Here is a 20,270-nt window from a genome sequence, read left to right as displayed (position 1 = left end):
CAACCTAAAGATGGTCTGACATAGCGACGCTAGCTAGTGTTTGATCATATGATCCTAATTGATTATATCTGTTCTTAACTATATCTTTCATAGTCTGGCTGTACTGAGCTCAGATAGCTCTATGAAAATAATTTAATTGATTCCAAGTACAGAGTGTTACATCATTCTTTTTGGGTTTTGCTTGGCTCAATGAGATCAATTATAGATATTAGGTATGTGAATCATCCATTTACAGTTATATTCAAAACTACTCAGTGAAATGCATATACCTTTCAAATATTAATACCAATATCAATCGGTGCTGACAGGAGGCATTTTAAACATATTTGAGTATAAAGTAAACGAAACAGGTACTGGTTAAGGTATAGTCACTCTTCTTGTTAAAAGTAGTTACAAATTTTATAGGACTATTGTATAGACACACATAACAGCCAGTATTATGGACAGGGAATTACTGAGAAGTTGGCTTAGTCTGAAGTTGTTGTCTAGGTTGGGTGCACATGGGTGGAGGAATACTACCATACATTTCTGGATGGGTGGGCCCAATCAGTCAACCAACCAGTATTTAATGAGCATCTATTATGTGCTCAGCTCTATGCTAGGAATGTCATTGGACATACAAGGAATACAGGAAATCTAGGTCGTTGGGAGATGTTTACAGTTAAGCTAGAGAGAGAAAATCAATAAAAACTATAAAAATGTAATATAAGAATGAAATGCAAAGTTATTACTGTAATGTTCTAGAAGACGATGTGATCAGTGAGGGTAAAAACATTCAGGAAAAGCTTTAGGGAGGAGATGGGACTTCATCTAAGACTTGGATAGGCTACTGAAAGCACCTGAGTTTGCAACCCCTGATTTCAGTCCTAACATTCATATAGATTCTTAAGGAGGACAACTTGGGGAACTGTGTGGGAAATGAGAGGGGGGTTAGCACAGATTTCCTGACAGTCTCTTGCTCCTTAACTGTGCTGGAGAACTGAGGCCTTAACATCAAGGATGCAATTAAAAATTTTGAAGAAAAAGCTTTCTCCCCTAATGAGACCTTGAGAGTAGAGGACAAATGAGCTCTAATTTCTTAGGGGCTACATATGAATTTTCCCAATTCCCACCTATGGGGGAAAAAAACACACCAGTTCCATTTGTATCACAGCACTATACAGGAAAGGCCATTCACGCTGTGGAGATACAAACTTTTGGGAGAGTGAGGTAAAAGTTAAAACAAGGGCTGTAAGCTGGACTGAAAAAAAAAATGAGAATTTTTCTCATAGAAACAGAAAATAGAATGGTGGTTACCAGGAAGGGGAACCTGGAGGGAAGGGGAAGAAGGGAATTGTGGTTTAATGGGTATAGAGTTTCAGATATACAAGATGAAAAAGTCCAGAGATCTGCTTCTCAACATTGTAAATATACTTAACACTACTAATGGTACACTTAAAAACGGTTAAGAAAAATTTTATGTTATGTCTTTTTACCACAATAAAAAAAAAGAAAATTTTGTAGTTTACAACTGTGGATTGACTCATTCGGTCTATACGATTACTAAATTAGTAAGTTTATTTAGGGCTTCACCTTTGAAAAAATCATAGAACTCAAAGAAATCCTTGAAGAGGGGAGACATAAGGTTAAGGACATAAATCTGGACAGAAAATCACTACATACCAGGCATTGGCTCTGGGACATACTGGAGAGCTAACTTCATTTCACCTCTGTTTTCTGCTTCAAAGGCAACTGGTGCTGTCTGGAAAATGAAGGAATGTCAGCAGGTATGAGACACAAACCATTTACCCTGTTTGTTGGTGCTCTGTTACGGGACCATATCTGCCTCATTTCTCAGATTAGGTATCACTCATGAGTGGCCCGGATTAAAATTTCCCTCCTCATCAGAGCTAGACTGTTGCTTTTATATTGTGTATCTTTGTGGGGTACCCAGAAAACATTTCAAGGCCTTTAGTTCAGAGAAATCAGAATGGCTTTCTTGGAGACAGGAGAGGTGTTCTGGGATGCTTTGGTTTTTATAAAAACACATACATTTTTTCAGTCATTCAGCCAGCACATAAAACAACTTATTTGTATTCTCTTTCTTTGAAGGCGTAAGAAGAGTCGGGCGGGGGGGGGGGCAGGGCGGGGGGGAACAAATATTACATTTTCAAAGCTGCATTAACCTAATTATTTTAGACCAAACGAGGAGATGCCTGTAAGAATAACAAAGACTGAACAATAATTTTAAAACATATCTATTATAAGAGAGAGAGAGTTCTACTTTCAAATTCTGGTCTTAAGAGCCTTATTTCCAAAACATGGCTACATGTCAGAAACATAAGGGGAGTTAGTTAAAAATGAGATGCTTTTGACAACTTCTGAGGAATTCTCATCCAGCAAGTCATGGGTAGACCTAGAAATAAGTGCTTCAGGTGATTCTGATGTGATATTTTGGAACCGTTTCTTAAGTGGAACTGTTTTATTGTGTAGATACTCAATAACAGTTTGTATTAATTTTATGTATCACTTGCAGCTATGATGGACTAGCTGGGATCACACCAACCCTCCTGATGAGGATTAAAAAAAAAACTGGATTAAAAGAATCTATTTGAAGGTGATGAAGAATTATTACGATAGACAGGACTCAAATGGACAAGATGTTGGAGCCTGACATTCTCTGCTTTCCACTTTGAGGCATTAGCTGATTTTCGAGTAGTGCCGACTGAGAGCACAAGAAGCCTAGCAGAAAGAGACTAAGAAGCTGAGCAGGGCTTCTCACAGTGCTGGGGAGGCAAAAACTGGCCGGCTAAGGAGAGATGGTCTCAGAAAATACTCTAGACCAGTAGTTCTCAAAGTATGGTCTCCAGACCGGCAGCATCAGCAATGCCTGGGAATTTGTTAGAAATGCATATTCTTGGGTCAGATCTTACCAAAACAGAAATCCTCGGAACAGGGCCATAAATCTATGTTTTAATAAGTCCTTCAGGTGAATTGGATACATGCTAAAATTTGAGTACTACCTAGGTTTTCAGTTGCAACCCATGAAAGACCACAGTCTAGGAATATGGGCAAAGAAAAACTAGATCAGACCATGTGGAAGCTGAACCCCAGCTTCTAGTCAGTTCATTACCAGACTAGATTAAGGCGGTGTGTCCCTACTCTGTGTGTCAGATGCAAAAGTAAACCCTCTCAAATTATCCCTAGAATTTTTCATATGCAATGTCCAGCACGCAATAAAAAATGAACAGGCATATCAGAACAAAGGACCAAATGACCAAACTAAGATAAAAAATTAGATAAGAGGGACTCACAAACGTTTAAGATATTGGAGTTTTCAGATACACACTTTAAATAACTTTGATTAATAAATTCATAAAGATAATGTGAAGATGGAGAATTTTAGCAGAGAAATGGAATCTATAAAAAAGAATGAAGTGAAAATGTAAATCTGAAAAGTAAAATTGAGGACCTGTAGCTGGGTGTAACAGCAGATTAGACACAGCAGATAAGAAAATTACTGAACTAAAAGATAGGTTAGCAAAAAATAGCCAGCCCAAAGAATAGAGAGGAGAAAAAAAAGAATAGAAAATATAGAAAAGAGCATAAGAAACATATGGGACAGAGCGAAAAGACATAATGATCCCAAACTATGGGTAAGCATTCTGAATGAAAACGCAATTATACAGCAGCTCTCTCCTGTATCCTAGGCCCCAAACCAACCAACCAACAAACCAAACAAAAAGCTCTGCACTTACCTTCCGCTTTAGAGGGTACCACTTCAATTGTTTATTCTGTTTGTTATCCCAGTCCCAAGTTTCCAAATCAAGTTCCACTTCCCCTAGAAAACTATTGCGCTTAAATGTATCTCGATGCCAAACAGACAGGTTCAGTTTCTGTGTCTTTAAGATTTGCCTGTCGATTTTATACTGCAGTTCAAAGAAGGAAATTAAAGTGGTAAATAATATTATTTTATGCCGAAGTTATGACATAGAGATGAAGAAAAAAGTCATCTGTGTAGATCAGATTTTCTCATCTGTTAGGTTTCAAGTCTCAAGAATATTGCAAAGTCATCTTATTCTAAGTGTCTTGTTTCAAAGAGCTCAAATTCATCTTTCACAAAAGCTCATTTTTCTTTCCCCCTCTGGAAAAGCAAATGATGGCTCAAATATCATAGCTGGTAATAGCTCTCTAAAAACAAAAGCCAATTATTCAATTTTTAGTGGATGTTTTTAGTTCTAACTAGATATAACATAAATCAAATTCAGTCTAAAAATACAAATGAAGTTTAATCCAATGGTCTGTTTTCTACCTAAGGACAAAGTATTCTTTTGAATAGACTTTATTTTTTAGAGCAGTTCTAGATTCACACAAAATTGAAAGTACAGAAGATTTCCCATATATCACCTGTCCCATATACATACAACCTCTCCCACCATTATCCTGCAAGGACAAGATATTTTTCAACCTGTTTTTTTTGGCATGCTAATAGTTTTAATCTAAAATGTAGTCAATCCTTGATTATATATAATCATGGAAGGGATAATAGTCTTTCTAATCTAAAAATAATCTCTATTTGGCTTTATGATATACAACTTGACTGTCCATTTTGGTTGTAGCAGACTTGCCTTTCTCTGAGTTTACCATTTAAACTAGCTGGCTTTTCCTGAGTATAGGGTTGAAGTAGCTGACCTAGAAATAGCTAGGGTTCTGAAGTATATCATAGTCAAGTCATAATTAAAAACTTGCTACAGAAAATTCATCCATGGATGACTGAGGGTTAATTTAATGTTGCTCCTTTTCTCAGAGGATAACCAAATACTTGGACAGAATTTTCAGAAAGAGGGAATGAATAATCCTTCTCATATTTGCAGTTTTAAATAATCTGTTACTCATGACTAAGGCAGCATAATAAAGTTTGAAGGAAAAAGGAATATGGGCATTTGAGCCAGGTATATTCTTCATTAATCTATCCATCCATCTATCCTTCCATCTATAAACATTTTTTAAGTACCTATACCAGACACTGTGCTAAGAGCCAGCATTTACTAAGTGTTTAACGCATACTAATTACTTCATACATATTGGTAGGTAGGTACTATTCTTATCTCCCTTTTGCAGATCTGAAGTGTAGATGGGTTAAATCATTTGCGTAAGGGTATGCAGTTTACAAGCAACACAGAGTTGGTCCCTGCCCTCATGGAACTTACAATTAAACCAGTAGTTAAAGTGCTGAATGTTAACACAGCCTATTGTAAAACAAGGAGACTGAGGCAGCAGACAGCAGGGAAACTTAGGGGTTAAGGACAGCTTCTCATAGGAAGAGGCATTTCAGGCTGTGGGAAGTAGTTATGGACAGAATGTGGGGAAGAATATCCCAGTCTGAAGGAACAGAAAGTCCCAGCAGTGTGAGAAAATGTAGTTCCTCCAAAGAACAGAAAGGAATCAGGGTGACCTGAAGAAAGACTATGAAAGTGGAATGATGAAGCTGGAGCTCAGGTTATCAAGGGAGTGCTATGCGTGTTAAGATGGGTGTACTTGACCCTAAGGATAATGGGAATCCTCAAATATTTTAAGCAAAGAAATAACATGATCAGAATTAGGCTTTTATAAGATTGTTTTGGCAGCAATGCTCAACTTTATCAGCTGTGTATCCTTGAGCAAGTTCCTTTACTTCTCTAAGCTTCATTTGCCTCATCTGTGAGATGCAGATAATACTATCCCCCTGGCAGGGTATGGAGGACATGCATGAGATAACGCATACAACAGTCATGGTGTATCATCTCATACAAAGCAGATTCTCAGAAAATGGTTATTCATTTCCTTCTCTCTTGGTGACTGACTTCCTCTGTAGAGACACTACCCAAGATGACATGGCCTTTTAAATGCATAGGTCACCATTTAGGATTTTCCTAGATAGAGAGGTCATAGATACCCGCAGTATCTCATTATACACAGGATTCAACGTTTTCTTCACCACAAGCGTTTTCTTCTTGCCCATTTTGCCCTTGTCTGGTAACAGATAAGTCTTTACATATCTAAAAAGAGAATTGAACAGACAAGAAGGTCAGAGAAAATAAAAGTGATGTGTCTAACCTCCATTTAAAAAAATGCACTGGAAATTGATAGAAATAATTATTTCATGACACTAGGAAAAGCAGTATGTAATAAATGCTCTCACCAACACCTTTACGCTTAAGCTTTTAAAGTGATTTCAGTGGAATTGATAATTTTATATTGTTTTGAAGATTTTTAAGGGATATTTCCTGAATTCCTTTCTTCCTTTGACCTTAACTAATGTGGGGCAGGGGGAAGACGACAGACCTCTAACGTGATGCTTAATTCTATTGGCTAGCTTCCTATTAAGAAAAGGCATTGATGCTTGCAGAATTACAAAAGATTTTGTGACTGTCTTTTGAAAAAAAATAATCTGGTACATACCTAATCAAGCCATATGAATGTTAAAAAAAAGAAGAAGAAAAAGAAAAAACAACGAAAAGGCTATTAAGCCCAGTTCCTTTTAGGACTGGGCTTATGCTAGCAAAATAATTAAGAATCAGACTTCTGCATAGGGATAAGTAGGGAATACCATTCAACTTTGTAACTAAACTGAAATGCAATTAAACCTGTGATTTCAAAGATGAGTTGGTAATTCCCCCTAAAGTTCTATAGAATATAATTTAAATATGGAAACTACCTTATTCTAGAATCTTAGCTATTTCTGCACCGCAGAGCATTATAAAGTATGTCCCACGTGTCCCTAATCTTAGAGAAAGTTTGAAAGTGTGTGTAGAGAGACTGGGGCTCAATCCATCATTCCTCATTTTGCTGCTGAATTTATGTAAACAGTCGCTTATCTTCTCTGTCCCTTGTTTCCTTATCTGTAAAAAGAAGGAATCAGGACAAAATGACCTCAAAGGTCCCTTCCAACTTGAAACGTTTTGTGCCTCTCTGATATTTTTATAATTTAGTAGGTTTGGCATATGAATCTATAAAGTAAACAGCATTTCCCCCCCAACTTTTTTTCCCAAACGTTCCTTTTAATACAGTCACACACATACCCTCCCTTCAATTACTTTCTTTCCTTCCCAATTTCTATAAGACTAAGAGTAACTAAGAGAAAATAGTGACTCCAAAATGTACTTACGGGTCCGAACGCTGTTTTTTAATATCTGCTGCTGCTAAGTCTTTACACTGGGCCACAAACACATGCAACTCCTTCAGTGAGTCCACATAGTCGATTGCAAACTGAATATTTCCCTTCACTTCCAGATTGCCAAAGTCTCCACTATAAACACTCATCACACTGCCGCTCACCTGAAAGCGTCGGAAACACGCAGTGTTTGTCTCTATCTCACTCTTGAACCCAACACAAGGATCATGGATGTAATCTTTGCTTGCCATTATTTCTCTCGTTTGCACATAAAAGCAGTTAATTTAATATGGCATCAAAAAAGCATACCAACACAGACAACCTGACATGATATACATGACATGATGACTAGTGTTTAACAAAAATCGCCTCTAAGAGACATAGATGAAAAGTGAAATGCAAAGTTTTTTAGATGCTGACTCATTTCAAAGCAGGGTGATTTTTTGGTAGGGGGCATTCAGAGTTCCATTTTTAGGCATGCTTAGAGTTTAAAGTGTTAAAGAAAGAGGATGTGAGAAACCTCAGGCACACAAATCACAGTGACACATTGCTCTATCAAATTTCCAAGGCACCAAAAAGGAATTTTACTATGTTACCCATCCGCTGAATCTAAGAAAATGCTTCCTGAGCCATACACTTTTAGAGGTCAGGAAGGGCAGAAAATGGATGATTGATGAAGGAAGTTTAAAGCCTTCCCAAGGCCATATATTTGATTGTCATCAGCAGAAATTCAATTTAAATAGATTTTTTTACAAAGAGTTTGAAAAATGCAAGGCTAGTAAGAATTTAAGCACAGATTTATCATTTGTTTAGCAGACCTGGTGAGATATGTGCATGTGTATATATATCAGAGATATTTGGATAAGTGTCTGAGGACATATTTACATATATATTTCTACACACATCTTACATGCACACACAAAACTACCTCACTTTATGAAAGTTCTGTGTAAAGTCAAATTCTCTAAATCAAATCTGAGCAACTACACTTAGGGAGCTTTCCTTTGAAAACTCCATTCTGAATCCCTCTATGGGGCAAAGAATCGCCTCTCCTATTCTTCTATGTGAATCAGTACTTTCATTCATCAGAATAAAAGTCTTGCTAAAAGACAGGTGCAATTCTATACCTGCACACAGTATATAAAAGCATATCAGATATAAGCATACTTTGTGATAGTTACCCCATTTGTTGCACAGAAAAATTTAGTGGTTCATTTTGTTGGTAATTTAGGTTTATTTTTTAAGTACTTACATCCAAAAAACCATATTTATTTATTTTGGATATGAATTCTCTTGTGATTAAAACAGAGAAAAAGGAAGATTTGGCTAGCCAGAAGCCAAATGTGGGTTAGAGAAAAAGCTCTCATGCCCCTGGAATCTGAGAAATACAACAAAAGGCCCTTTTACAGTAGCAGGAGCATGGTGGAGCAAGGTTCGCAGAAGCAGAGGGATATTAACATGAAGCCTTTGTTTACATACAGAAGACAAGGACGTCATGCCAGAGGAGCTGCTAAGATTGGTTAAAGAGCTCGGGCTCTTCTTGTGTCTGCTGAGCTGGTAACTGCCTTCTGATGTTGTATCTGTTTCTCTGTCATCACTCTACAAAACATCATACAATATATACAAAATTTAAATTCAGAATGAGTCAAGATCAAAATCTGTTTAGATAAAGATAATATCTTGGTATCCCACTGATCTATGACATTTTCCAAGGTCAAAGTGCTAACTGCCAAGGAATGGTATTCAAGATGGGGTGGGTGGTCTGCCTTGGACCTCATCGTAGGAGGAGAGCAGTGGTTAGGTACTGAAATAACAAAGCGATTTGTTTCACCTACAAGGTGGCCCCAAGGTGCATTCTCTTAATATTATACATTTATATTGCTTGGAAAACTTTGTTGATACATATGAGAAATTAACTTTACCTAGACAATAAATGGTCTAACATTTACTATCAAATCTAAAATGTCATGCCTCATTCCTCTCGTTAACATAGGCTTAACTTCCCTAAAAATCAATAGTGTCTTGTTTTACTTGAGACACTATTAAACTAGGGGAAACAAATGCTAATCTGATCTGTGTTTCAAGTTTTTTATACATATGTATATATGTGTGTATATATAATTTTAAACCACCTCTTAGGTATTTCTATAGTGCTATTGTGCTCATCTTTTGTGTTGCTATAGGGAAGTATACTGATTTATACATTCTGCCCACATTAGATTTTAACAAATTTAAAAAAAAATAGCAACAAGATACTTATTTTAAATATGTCCAAGGAAATATTTACCTGGGTCAAGAAAGAAAAGTGACAATAATAAATTTTATTATATTTAGATCTATAGTTTATTAGATGGTAGCTTTAAGAATTTATGCTTCAGAATGAGTTCCTTTTGGGGTTAGAGAGTTTATGGAGCAGTTCAGTGGCTCCTGGGGTTAGGGAAACACCTTTATGGAGGAGTGATTAGTTCATGCCAACATATTCCAGGGCCCATGCAATTACATGTCAATATAACAGATGCCAATCCTAACGCAGATTAAGAAAAGGGTTATAAAATTATGATTTATATGGATGAGAAAAGAATCCTTCCTCAAGGGTGAAAAAAAATCCATACATTTTTCATGTCTCTATTATCATACTCCCTTCCCACATGCTTACAGACCATTTCCCCCTACCATAGCCGTAATACATTCTACCTGGTACATCAGATCATTAGTGATTATTGGAAGGATAGGACCTTGTCTTGATGACCTGGAACACTGATTTTCATAAAGTTGGTACTCAACAAATGTGACTGACACTAAGCCTCAAAGGGACAGTGGACAAAGAAGCAATGTCTGATTTCATCCCACTTCCTTTAACATTCAGTCCAACCCCAGGTACTTTGAAAGGTAAAATGATGCAGCTTAATTTGGTATCTCTGATGTACAAACTCAAACAATTTGGACTGTCTTTTGTGCGGAGCAAGTGAGGCAGCAGGTTAAAACTGAAGAGAGGAGAAAAATAAAAAATCAGGCCAATCAGGTATCATTGGCCTCTCAAATTATTAGATGGTTCATTCACATGACCAACCAAGACCAAAGCATATCTACAAAGGTATAAAACCATAGGAACTCCATGAGGTGCCTATGCTGGCTTCCAGCTAATGAGTTAGTTTCAAAGAATGAGTGATTCTTTCCAAAGGAACTGTAATGTGGGCTTTTAAGCAAATGCAGGGGCTGAATACTTGCAGATATAGTTCATCTAAGGCTCAAGAGTAGATAGAACGGTGCCCAGGCGGTGGGGGAGGAGGGATGTAATTTATATATTGTCCAGAGCTTTCCTTACATTCCATCTACTAAGAGAACACTTAAGGATGAAGCTTTTATTTCGCCATTAAAAATCAGACCAAAACTGCAAGCGGGAACAGCTAACATTAAGGTACTCTGTGACAGCACTGTGCTATGTGTTTTCCCTGCACTATCTCACTGACCCCTCACAATCTAATGAGGTAGGTACTAGGAAAGCACTCAGGGAAGCTAAGGAAATTGTCCATAATCACGTAACAAATTAGTAGCATGGCCGGAACTGGGAGTGCCTAACCTCAAAGCTCAGGCTCCTAACTAGCTGGTGGCAGGAACATGGAATCTTAGTTAAGTCACAGGACCTGAGTTCAAATCCTAGATCTACTTTTTAGTAGCTGTTGGATTTGGGGAAAGTTATTTAACCACTGTGGGGCTCTTTCTTCTTTTATAAAATGGAGAAATTTGTACCTACCACACTCTGTTTGTGAGAGTTAGACGTCAGAGCAAATATCAAGTGCCTGGTACTTACTAGGTACCAAATGAATAACAGGTAATAGTCATGTTCTTACTTGAGACAGTAGGTATAGTAGTTAATAGCATGGGGGTCGGATCTGTACTCCAGTGCTGGTTTAACCCCTTTCTAGCTGAGTGAGGTTACCTTACCTCTCTTACTCTCAGTTTTCTCATCTGTAATATCTGGGGATAATGATGGTGCCCACTTCCCAGGGTTAATGGAGGATTAAATGAGATAATGTACGTAAAGTGCTTACCCCCAGTTGATATCCTTAAAGTTTGCTATGTCATTGTTACTTTACTATTTTAACATATGCTTTCAAGCTAGTCATGCTACCTAGACTTAGCTTTCACAAATCAACTGTACTCTAAAACTACAGAGGAGCTCATGCCAACATTTTTCTGCTGGATTTCTTATTTTGTACCCACTTTGAAACAAAAGTCACATTCCCAAATCTATGCACTTTGACTTCACCACCAATAAGAGTTACTGTATGAGTCAAATGAGATGTGCCTTGCCTTTTTCCAGGACTAACAACACTACCTCTATTGACATGCGAGGCGAAGGTCAGTCCTGCTGACCTCTTCGGTCTCTGCTATGGCTGAATACAGACACACCAACCTTGGCATAGCAAATCCACCTACTTGGATCCATTTTTCGGAAGGTACAAAAGACAAACTTGCCTCATCTTGGAGAAATGCTGGAACAGACTTGCTCATCCTTTTGAGTTTGTCAGGGTGGGAAAACTGATTATCAGGTTGTGAAGGCACTGTGGAAACTAAACAGTAGCATTTCCATTCAAAATTATCCTCACAGTTGTCAGACAAACATAAGGCATAAGTTGAAAACACACTTTTCTTTCGTCTATGAACAGAGATGTTTTTGTAAATTGGTTAAAGGAATAGTAGTTCACATGCACAGGACCATAAGGTAAGCAACATGCAGTTATAGAGAGAGAACTAAGCAAGGAGTTGAACCAAATAGAAAACAAAAATTTAAAAACCACTAGGTTTACTGGACTGCAGGACTGGATTTGAATTATACTGAAACCTACTACCAATGTGAATTGGTTTTAACTGATATTTTTTTCACATTAGAGCTTTGAACCGCAAGATCTGTACTTTATTGGTTCATCTCCTTGAGATATATTACATTTTTAACATGCTGCAGGCTGAAAAACTATTTCATCAGATAGCAAGGATCTTTGCACACAACTCAATCATAAAAGTTTCTGGCTATTGAGTGTCTAAAAGGAGGTTGGCTTCTTTAGTGATTGCTGGGATTACCTGTAAGAGTGTTTCGCCCTCAGAAAGTTGTGAAAGACTACAATTTCAAAATGAATTATTTTTTGAAAATGGAAATTATTTAGATACCTTTCAATTCAGAGAGTTTTCAATAGAGATATCCCAAGGCAAGTTTGAATGGTTCAATTTAAGATACTCTAAGAATTTACTATGAAAATGTAGCATATGGTTTCTTTCTGATACAGTAAGTATGTGTGTGGAAGTCACAATAAGATGATGAATTCGCTTCCTCGTTTGTGTAACTCTAGTTAGAAAACTTTCTTCTTCTTTGCCTAAGAATGACAATGTCTAAGCTTTTCTTATGGTGAATCAGAGCTTCTATATTGAATGGCTTAATATTTTTCAAGGCCCTTAGAACAGTGTCTGGCACATATTAGGCCTTATGTAAATATTTGCTAAACAAATAAACATTATCCGATAGGAAATCTTTAAATTATCTTTTCAATGTGATATAAATATACTGACTTGACTTTCTCATTGAAAGAGATACTAGGAAAACAGATAAATAAATATCAAATTGTATTTCTACATATAACTCAAAAGGCTCAAATTTGGTTCTGAGCATTAGCTAAGTTCATCTTTAGTTAAAAGAAATCTAATGAAGGAATACAGAAACTTGAACTACACATATTAAATATTTGCTCATTCACATAATAGTTCTCACCTAGCTTTAGGCTCACAAATGCATCAAAATACATTCATGGTGTCTCACAAGATGAGACCTACTTTAATTACTTCCCATTAAACAATAACACATGTGTGGGTGTATTCAGGTGACTTATACTGAAGCAGTATAAAAGTAGATCCCACAAGGGCACAATGTAGCCCAATGAGTATGAAAAACTTTTTTATCATAACACTACTCCCTATTATTTTCAAAAGTATATATCTGTTACTCAAATGTAGTCAGTTTTACACTTATTGGGCTTTAGTTATTTGTGTTTTGATCATGCATTTCATTTTGTCTCGTGGTAAGAATACACTCTTTACTAGAGAAAAGGAATAACCCCAGCCCAGACGTTAAGGGTCATCTTGGAAAATATCACAAAAAAGAGAAATTAATTTACCCAGAATTTAGCACATGATTAGCCTATTTCCCTTGACCAATAACTAAGCTGATTAGGAGGTCACATATGAAGACACAGACATATAGGCATACATTGTCTATGCCTATGTTTTGTTTTCACTCCTCAAGTTAAATGTTGAACAAAACACAGAAAGATAAACTAGGATGCCCAAACTTAAGTATTCAGTTGCCAGTTCAAAAGCAACTGGAAAAGCCTCTTTACCCAACACCCCTGAGGGACAGAATCTTGTTTCCTCTGCAGCAGCTGGACAGAGAACACACACCAAGGGCTGAAGCCTGGATTGACTTCTTTCCTAGGTGTTTCTTAAGAATTTGTCAGGTCATGTGCCAAAGCTCAGCTCCTTCATCTCTGGCAGGAGAACCTCATGAGCAAAGTTTCAGATTTCGGATGAGATGTCACAGCTTTCAAGCACCAGCACTTCTCTACCTAATGGCTCCTTCCTTTGGCTGCTCTTCTCTTTAAGAACCATCAGCACATCCAAAGACTGTTGGGAAACTGTTATTAAAAATTATGTGGACTCCTGAGGGCAGGTGTGTGTATCATTATCTTCAACCCTCCAGTGCCTAGGATTATGAAACCACCTCAAACAGGGACGTCAAGAAGACACACATGCACATCTGCATGCTTTGCTAGCCTCCACAAACACCTTTTTAATGCACTATTTGTACTCAAGACAATAGTCACAGTTAAGAACAGCAGTCTTAAGATTGAACAGAAAATGGTAAATAATCATTATCTTTTCTTCATGGTGGATATTAATTAGTTGATGCATATTAGCTACCACATACAATATTATGTTGTATATTAATTAATAACTTGACATTTGCATATAAAATAATCACCATAAGTCTAGCAATCATCTGTCCCCATACAAAGTTATTACAATATTATTGGCCATATTCCTTACGCTGTATATTACATCCCCACAGCTTTTTTATTTTATAACTTAACCTTTTAAGGTTAAGTTATAAAATAAACTTAACCTTTTCCCACCCACCATGCCCCCCAGCAACCATCCGTTTGTTCTCTATATCTTTGAGTTTGCGTTTTGTTTTGTTTTTTTTTTTAGATTCCACATATAAGTGAGATCATATGGTATTTGTCTTTCTCTGACTTATTTCACTTAGCATAATACCCCCTAGATCCAACTATGTTGTCACATACATTTACGACTTGAGATTCAGATGTTCACTTGCTTTATATTGAACTATACTAGAGTTTAGTTTTGAACCTCAGAGCTTAAACCCTGCACATTATAAAATTTGCTCCTATAGATAATGTAGAGAGGCATATATGACCATACTACATACTAATCGTCAAAGTACAGTTCTTTCTTAGGTCCAGATACATTATAAATTGCTTCATGTCTATAGCCTTGCGTAAAGGCCATAAGAGATCCAGTACTCCAGACCATACTGCAACATAAAAGCCAAGTGATATTAGAAGGTGCCAACTTCATTTTAACTAAAGATTCAAAAAGCAGAGAGACTGGCAAAAGTATAACAGTACTGAGCAATAACGTGTGTATATATAATACATATACATATGTATACATAAAAATTCTAAATATATATAACTATCCCTCAGTGGAATCATGAATTAATCTTTCAACACAGATAGTAGTAAAATATTTTTAATAAAACCCTTGTCAGAATGAAATAGTTTTGTAAGCTGCAAGAGTTTAGTATAATAATAAATGCTACGTTAATGGGGTTAGTTATTTCAGCACATTTAACACCATGTAGAGCGGCAACATTCAGTCATTTGTGAGAAAGATCCTGCTACTCACTTCCTGGAATGCATTCATTTGTATCTGGTTCCTGATCTGCTTTTTGATCTACTCAGAAGAGCAACATTGAGAATAAATACCATTTTAACAGAAAGATGAAAGAGACACGAAAATAAAGCTCAAATGTCAGTTTCACTACTAAGACTGCAGAATACATCTGACAGTTTTTCAGCTTGCTTTCCTCCATTTCCCAGTGCAATTCTTCATTAGCCTCTTTGAGGTCTCCTGTTCAAGTAAATATCCAACATCCAGCACAGGAGATGTGCAGTGTCTTTCCTCTCACTCAATAAGCCACAGCATGGAAAATGGAACAAGCACTGTACTAGGAGTGGTGAAGCTGAGATGCCTGTCCCCACCCTCCCACTGACTGACTAGCTACAAGAGCTTAGACAGATCACCTAATTTCTCTGAGCTTTTCTCATCTGTAAAATGAAGATAAAAATCACTGCCCCACCTACTTCAGTGAGGTGGTTGTAAACATAAAATGAGAAAGACAAACCGATTACATAAAAGTAAGGAATGACCTTTGAAGAGCTCTGTTGCTGCATTTTACATGAGAAAGCTCAGTTAATATACATTTTTATCATTATAGTGCAGGCAACTTAGAAAACAAAATTCTAGCATACAAGTATAAATTATATTTATGTTTGCATAAATGCTGAACCATAAAAATCAGACTCATTTCCATCCCTCCCACCACTATTACCCTATTCATTTTATAACTGAACCAAGTAACACCTGATCCATTGACAAGCTGCAAGACCTCCTGGCTCCTAAAAATTCAGAATCAGTTAATTTCACCCTTGGTCTATACTTAGTTATTTACTTGAGAAGAGGCAGGATCCCCACTCTTGTTCTGGGACCCTTTCCTTTGACCTTAAATCTTTACCAGTTACACCTAGAGAGATCTAAATGCTGAGACTTGAGAATCAAATATAGGAATAACTTAACCCAGGAACCCACTCCACTCTCCCTGCCTTCACAAGGAGTTTTGCAAGTCAGAGTAGCAAAAATCTGTTCATACCCATAGAAATACAATTTCCTATTTTTAGAAACCCTCGCTTCCCAAGGGTCTCTGATGAGATCCTCACAACAGTATCACCAGCAAAAACCTTAAGAATACAAGCAGTATTAAATGCACCAAGTCAGAACCATTTTATAATAACTTAGGCACAATTCATCACATAGCAGCAAATGACGTTCTTCTATTTCTCTAACAGCTGCATCCCGGTGACTGCCCAAACCATCCCAGAACCTAATACACAGACAGACATGCAAATACATAAAGATATTTACCATCTTCAGCACTACGCACTAATTCTTCTGGCAGATTATCTACTTTTGCTTGATCTGTACAGGAGAAATTAACAAATGGTTAAAACGACTGACCCTTGCCGAGAAAGAACAGTGAGATTGTCCCTGGAAGCCCCCGGAGTTGGAAGCAATTAGTCAAGATGCGGTGAGGGGTGCAACCAAGATGTCTTCCCCAAAATACTTTCTCTTTAGATTAGCTAGTTGAGCCAGTGCCATAGCGGGAGCTCCCATTTCAGCCCCGATGCAGCTTACATCAGCACACTGCTGCACACGGACTCCCAAGGGTTAGAGGGTTAGCTCAGAGCAAGCAATCGGCTGGCAGCAGGAGAAAGCACAGGGCTGCAACAGCCTCTTTATTCTTCTGGAAAGGGTAAGATGCTAGCCATGACTAACACCTTCTCAAACCCATGGTCATTAACAAATATTTTTGTGCGTGCATCATCATTTGTGTATGCCTCTGGGAGCCTTGCTTGGGAAGTCAACTGAAGAGATGTAACTGGGGACCAGCTGCTAAGTGGAATCTTGGCAGGCTCGTGTGAGAGTGGGTATCGGTATTTGGAAAGGAGCATGCAGGAATACCCGTCAGCTGATGGTGTTTTTTATTTTAACTCTGCGCATTCCTGAGTACTTTAGAGCTGCACCATGGAAATAGCCACATGCTTCTCAGGCAAGAGGTCTGCCAAATTGGACAATTGTTGCTGAGTTTTGGGGTTTTTTTTCCCCTCAGGGCCCATCACTAACATCAGGAAGAACAATCAGGGCTGTCCAACAAAGGACTGGACTCGCCTTCTCTGGAAGCATTCAGGCGGATGTGGGGGGTTGGCCACCTGTTAAGGGGGCTTTAGAGGGAATTCCTGCACTGGGGGGAGTTTGGAATGGGTGACCTTCAAGGTCCCTTCCAACCCTGAGATTCCAAGATCTTTGGTAAGGGTGAGGACTGCATTCCAAACTGGGACTCTATTGCCCCCAGAGCCCTGAAAATCTCTGAATTTTAAGAATTGTTTAGTGGCGTAGTTTTTTCTTTTTTAAAATCTGAGTTTTCAGTCTCAATTGCAGAGGCGTAAAAATATTCTAAACATGACAATGGTCAATTTTAATCATATGAGTTTGGCAGTGGTTAACTTGCACTCAGTAAGTTTTCGCATGACCATCTATAATCCCAGGGGTGCATTTTAGCTTAAAAATATTAAGAACAAAACCCCAAGAAGTCACAATCTCTAAGTCCCTATATACATTATGCTGTATGTTAGTACTCTAGAAATCCTTCACCAGTTAAAGCAGCAGCCAGTGGGGAATAGTGTGCCTGAAGTGTTGCATGTCAGATAGCCTTTGGGCTTATAATTCCACTATCCAAAATAAATGCATGAAAAGGGATAAAAGAGAAAGCAAAGTCCTTGAAGCCAGGGACTAATTCATCTCTATATCATGCAAAAATTCATCAGACATCCAACACTGTCATATGTAACACGGTCTCTTCATAAATGCTCTTGTTAATAGCCTGTTGATTTTGAGTCCCAGCTCTGCTGTATGATAGGAAGCAAACTACTTTACCTCTGTGAACTTCACTTTCCTCATCTGTAAAATGGGAGTAACAATTTGCCCCTCACAGGGTTGCCTATGCCAGTTAAATGGGAAAATGCATGTAAAACACTAAGCCAAGTCCTGGCACACAGTGTTCAATCAATGTTAGCTATTACCCCTAGAACCACTAGCTACTACAGTCTTTTAAAACTCACTGTACTTGAATAAACACTCAAACTGGGATTCTTCAAGGAAACCTAGTATTCTAGTAACCAAACCTCACGCGTTATTTTAAAAGCAATGTTCCAGCCACTTTAGGCTGAGCCTCTTCAGCTCACTTGGGAAAAGTTATTCTCATCTGTTAACCCCCCTTTAGGGTTTTCAGTGCACAACAGCATGCAGTGAGGCCACAGAAGAGCACATATGCATTTTTAAGCTGAGATGGGGGCATGAACAGTGGGGCAAACTTTATTCTCACTTGATGAATCTGATGCAATATCTTCTAGACTTTTGGAAGGCATTTTCCTAGCAGCACTCCTTTCCAAAGTTTTCAAAACAGGACTGGGTTCTTCTTCTGAACCTGTTGCAAGACAAAACCGATGAATACTGCACAAAAGAAAAAAGAAAACAACCAAACTCTTAATAATCAATGGACACTGAAATGGTAGGTTGAAAGGAGGCATTATGCCATAAGCCTCTATACTTTTATTCACTCTATGAAGCACTGCAACAGAAGAAAATAAAATTTCTCCACTAAAGAATATTAGTATATTCTTTAAATAACTTTCCTGGTCAAGAAATATTTGTAAGCATAAATGATACAGAAACAAGATTAACAAGATTCCCACATTAATAGAAATGTGCTCTCTTAGTCTTTTACACCTCTATTTTAGGCACATGATTTGTTCTGTGCCAGACTTTGAATCTTTCCCCTTCACTTCTAGCTTTTGAAGACAGCCACAAAATGGTTTTAGGAGCATTAAAATAATTAGCTGAAAACCATAGAAGGCAGGATTCAGATGTTTTAACATCTGTGTATAATTGGGTACACAGATGGGTGAATTCTCCAGATCAACAAATGTAGGCTTTTTGGGTTTCATGAACTGGTGAAATTTCCAACAAAATGTTGGGTAATGACATGAGGTAGTCAACTTTTTATTTTACTAAGGCATTTGTGTGTGTGTGTGTGGGAGGTCTCTATTATCTACTAATGCCTTTATTTTATAAAAGGAAAGGCATTTTAGGACCACAAGGGGAAAAAAAAAGGAAGAAAAAGCGCATAACCGGAAAATAAGAACAGTTCTTTAAATACATCTAATTTTATAAAAGTTTTTCTCTAGATAGTCCTTAATTGTTCCATTTTGACAGTGGAAACTCCATCATGGATAAGCCCTGGTCTGAGTACTCTCATTCATCACTGTTGTAGTCTCAGTGACTAGAACAGTGGCTGGCAACAGGCACTTCGGAAATGTTTGCTAAATCAACGAATGATTCCATTAATGAGTCGATGAATTTGGGAACTACTTCTCTAGACAATACTTTCCTGAAATGCATCCCAGTTCTGCCCAATGTTAATAGGCATTCTCCAGTAAATGGATCCTAAGATGAATTAGATTTGGGACGCTCTGTGTTCAAACTTAAATGGTTTCCTACTGCAGACCTTCTTAGCGACTTTAATATGCTTTAGTGTACTAATCATGGGCACGATCTCCCAGCATTCCCTCCCCCTTTTTAAAGGAACATACTGAGGTATTGGTTGGTTAAGAGCTCAGCCACAAGTCAAACATGTTAGGCTGCTCATCAAAGTTATGGTGCCTTGTTGTCAGGTTCTTCCCACCCATTTATTTAAAAAATAATAATTTAGGTTAGAAGATACAAAACTATGTACTATTTTATATCTCCTACTTGGCTTATAATTTTAAAATATCTTCTCTGGGCTCTGTCTGTCTGGGTGGTTATTTATATTGATTATTTCTTTTTTAGATAGGCTTTTTTGCTGTTCAATCAGTTACGCTGGTATACTTTAACACAGCCATATACATTAAGCAATAGTCTGGAAAGTAAGTGCAAATTTACAAGCCCTTCACCTCCTATAGGTCGATTTGGCTAGTAACTCATGGGGTAGCTTAGTAAAAGTCTACTTCAACAAGTTTAAGATGTTGCCTTAACACTCTTGCATATGTCTGGTTTGAGAGACTGGTATTTCATTTTCCTTTTCTCACCAGTTATAGATGTTAAAGGGGCTTCAGCTTGATTACTTAGGATTAAAGGTGGATTCTTTGGTCACTTTTCAATAATAGGCCCTACAGCTACTTGCAAAGGAGCC

The 20,270-nt window shown here is 37.6% G+C and overlaps 1 protein-coding gene across 1 annotated transcript in view; it reads right to left on the bottom strand.

Moving 5' to 3' along the window:
* Positions 1 to 20,270, bottom strand: part of SYTL2 (synaptotagmin like 2) — a 100,233-nt gene that overhangs the window by 3,589 nt on the left and 76,374 nt on the right. The window contains 9 exon segments of the mRNA XM_082845623.1: positions 1,663 to 1,741; positions 3,738 to 3,908; positions 5,915 to 6,017; positions 7,127 to 7,296; positions 8,612 to 8,731; positions 11,612 to 11,706; positions 15,110 to 15,157; positions 16,406 to 16,459; positions 18,423 to 18,524. Coding sequence (XP_082701749.1) covers positions 1,663 to 1,741; positions 3,738 to 3,908; positions 5,915 to 6,017; positions 7,127 to 7,296; positions 8,612 to 8,731; positions 11,612 to 11,706; positions 15,110 to 15,157; positions 16,406 to 16,459; positions 18,423 to 18,524 — 942 coding nt within the window.

Source organism: Leucopleurus acutus (assembly GCF_964270905.1).
Source record: "Leucopleurus acutus genome assembly, chromosome: 8".
In the NCBI taxonomy this organism is placed as follows: Eukaryota; Metazoa; Chordata; class Mammalia; order Artiodactyla; family Delphinidae; genus Leucopleurus; species Leucopleurus acutus.
Note: the sequence above shows the minus strand (reverse complement) of the source record. Positions and strands in the feature narration are given on the sequence as shown.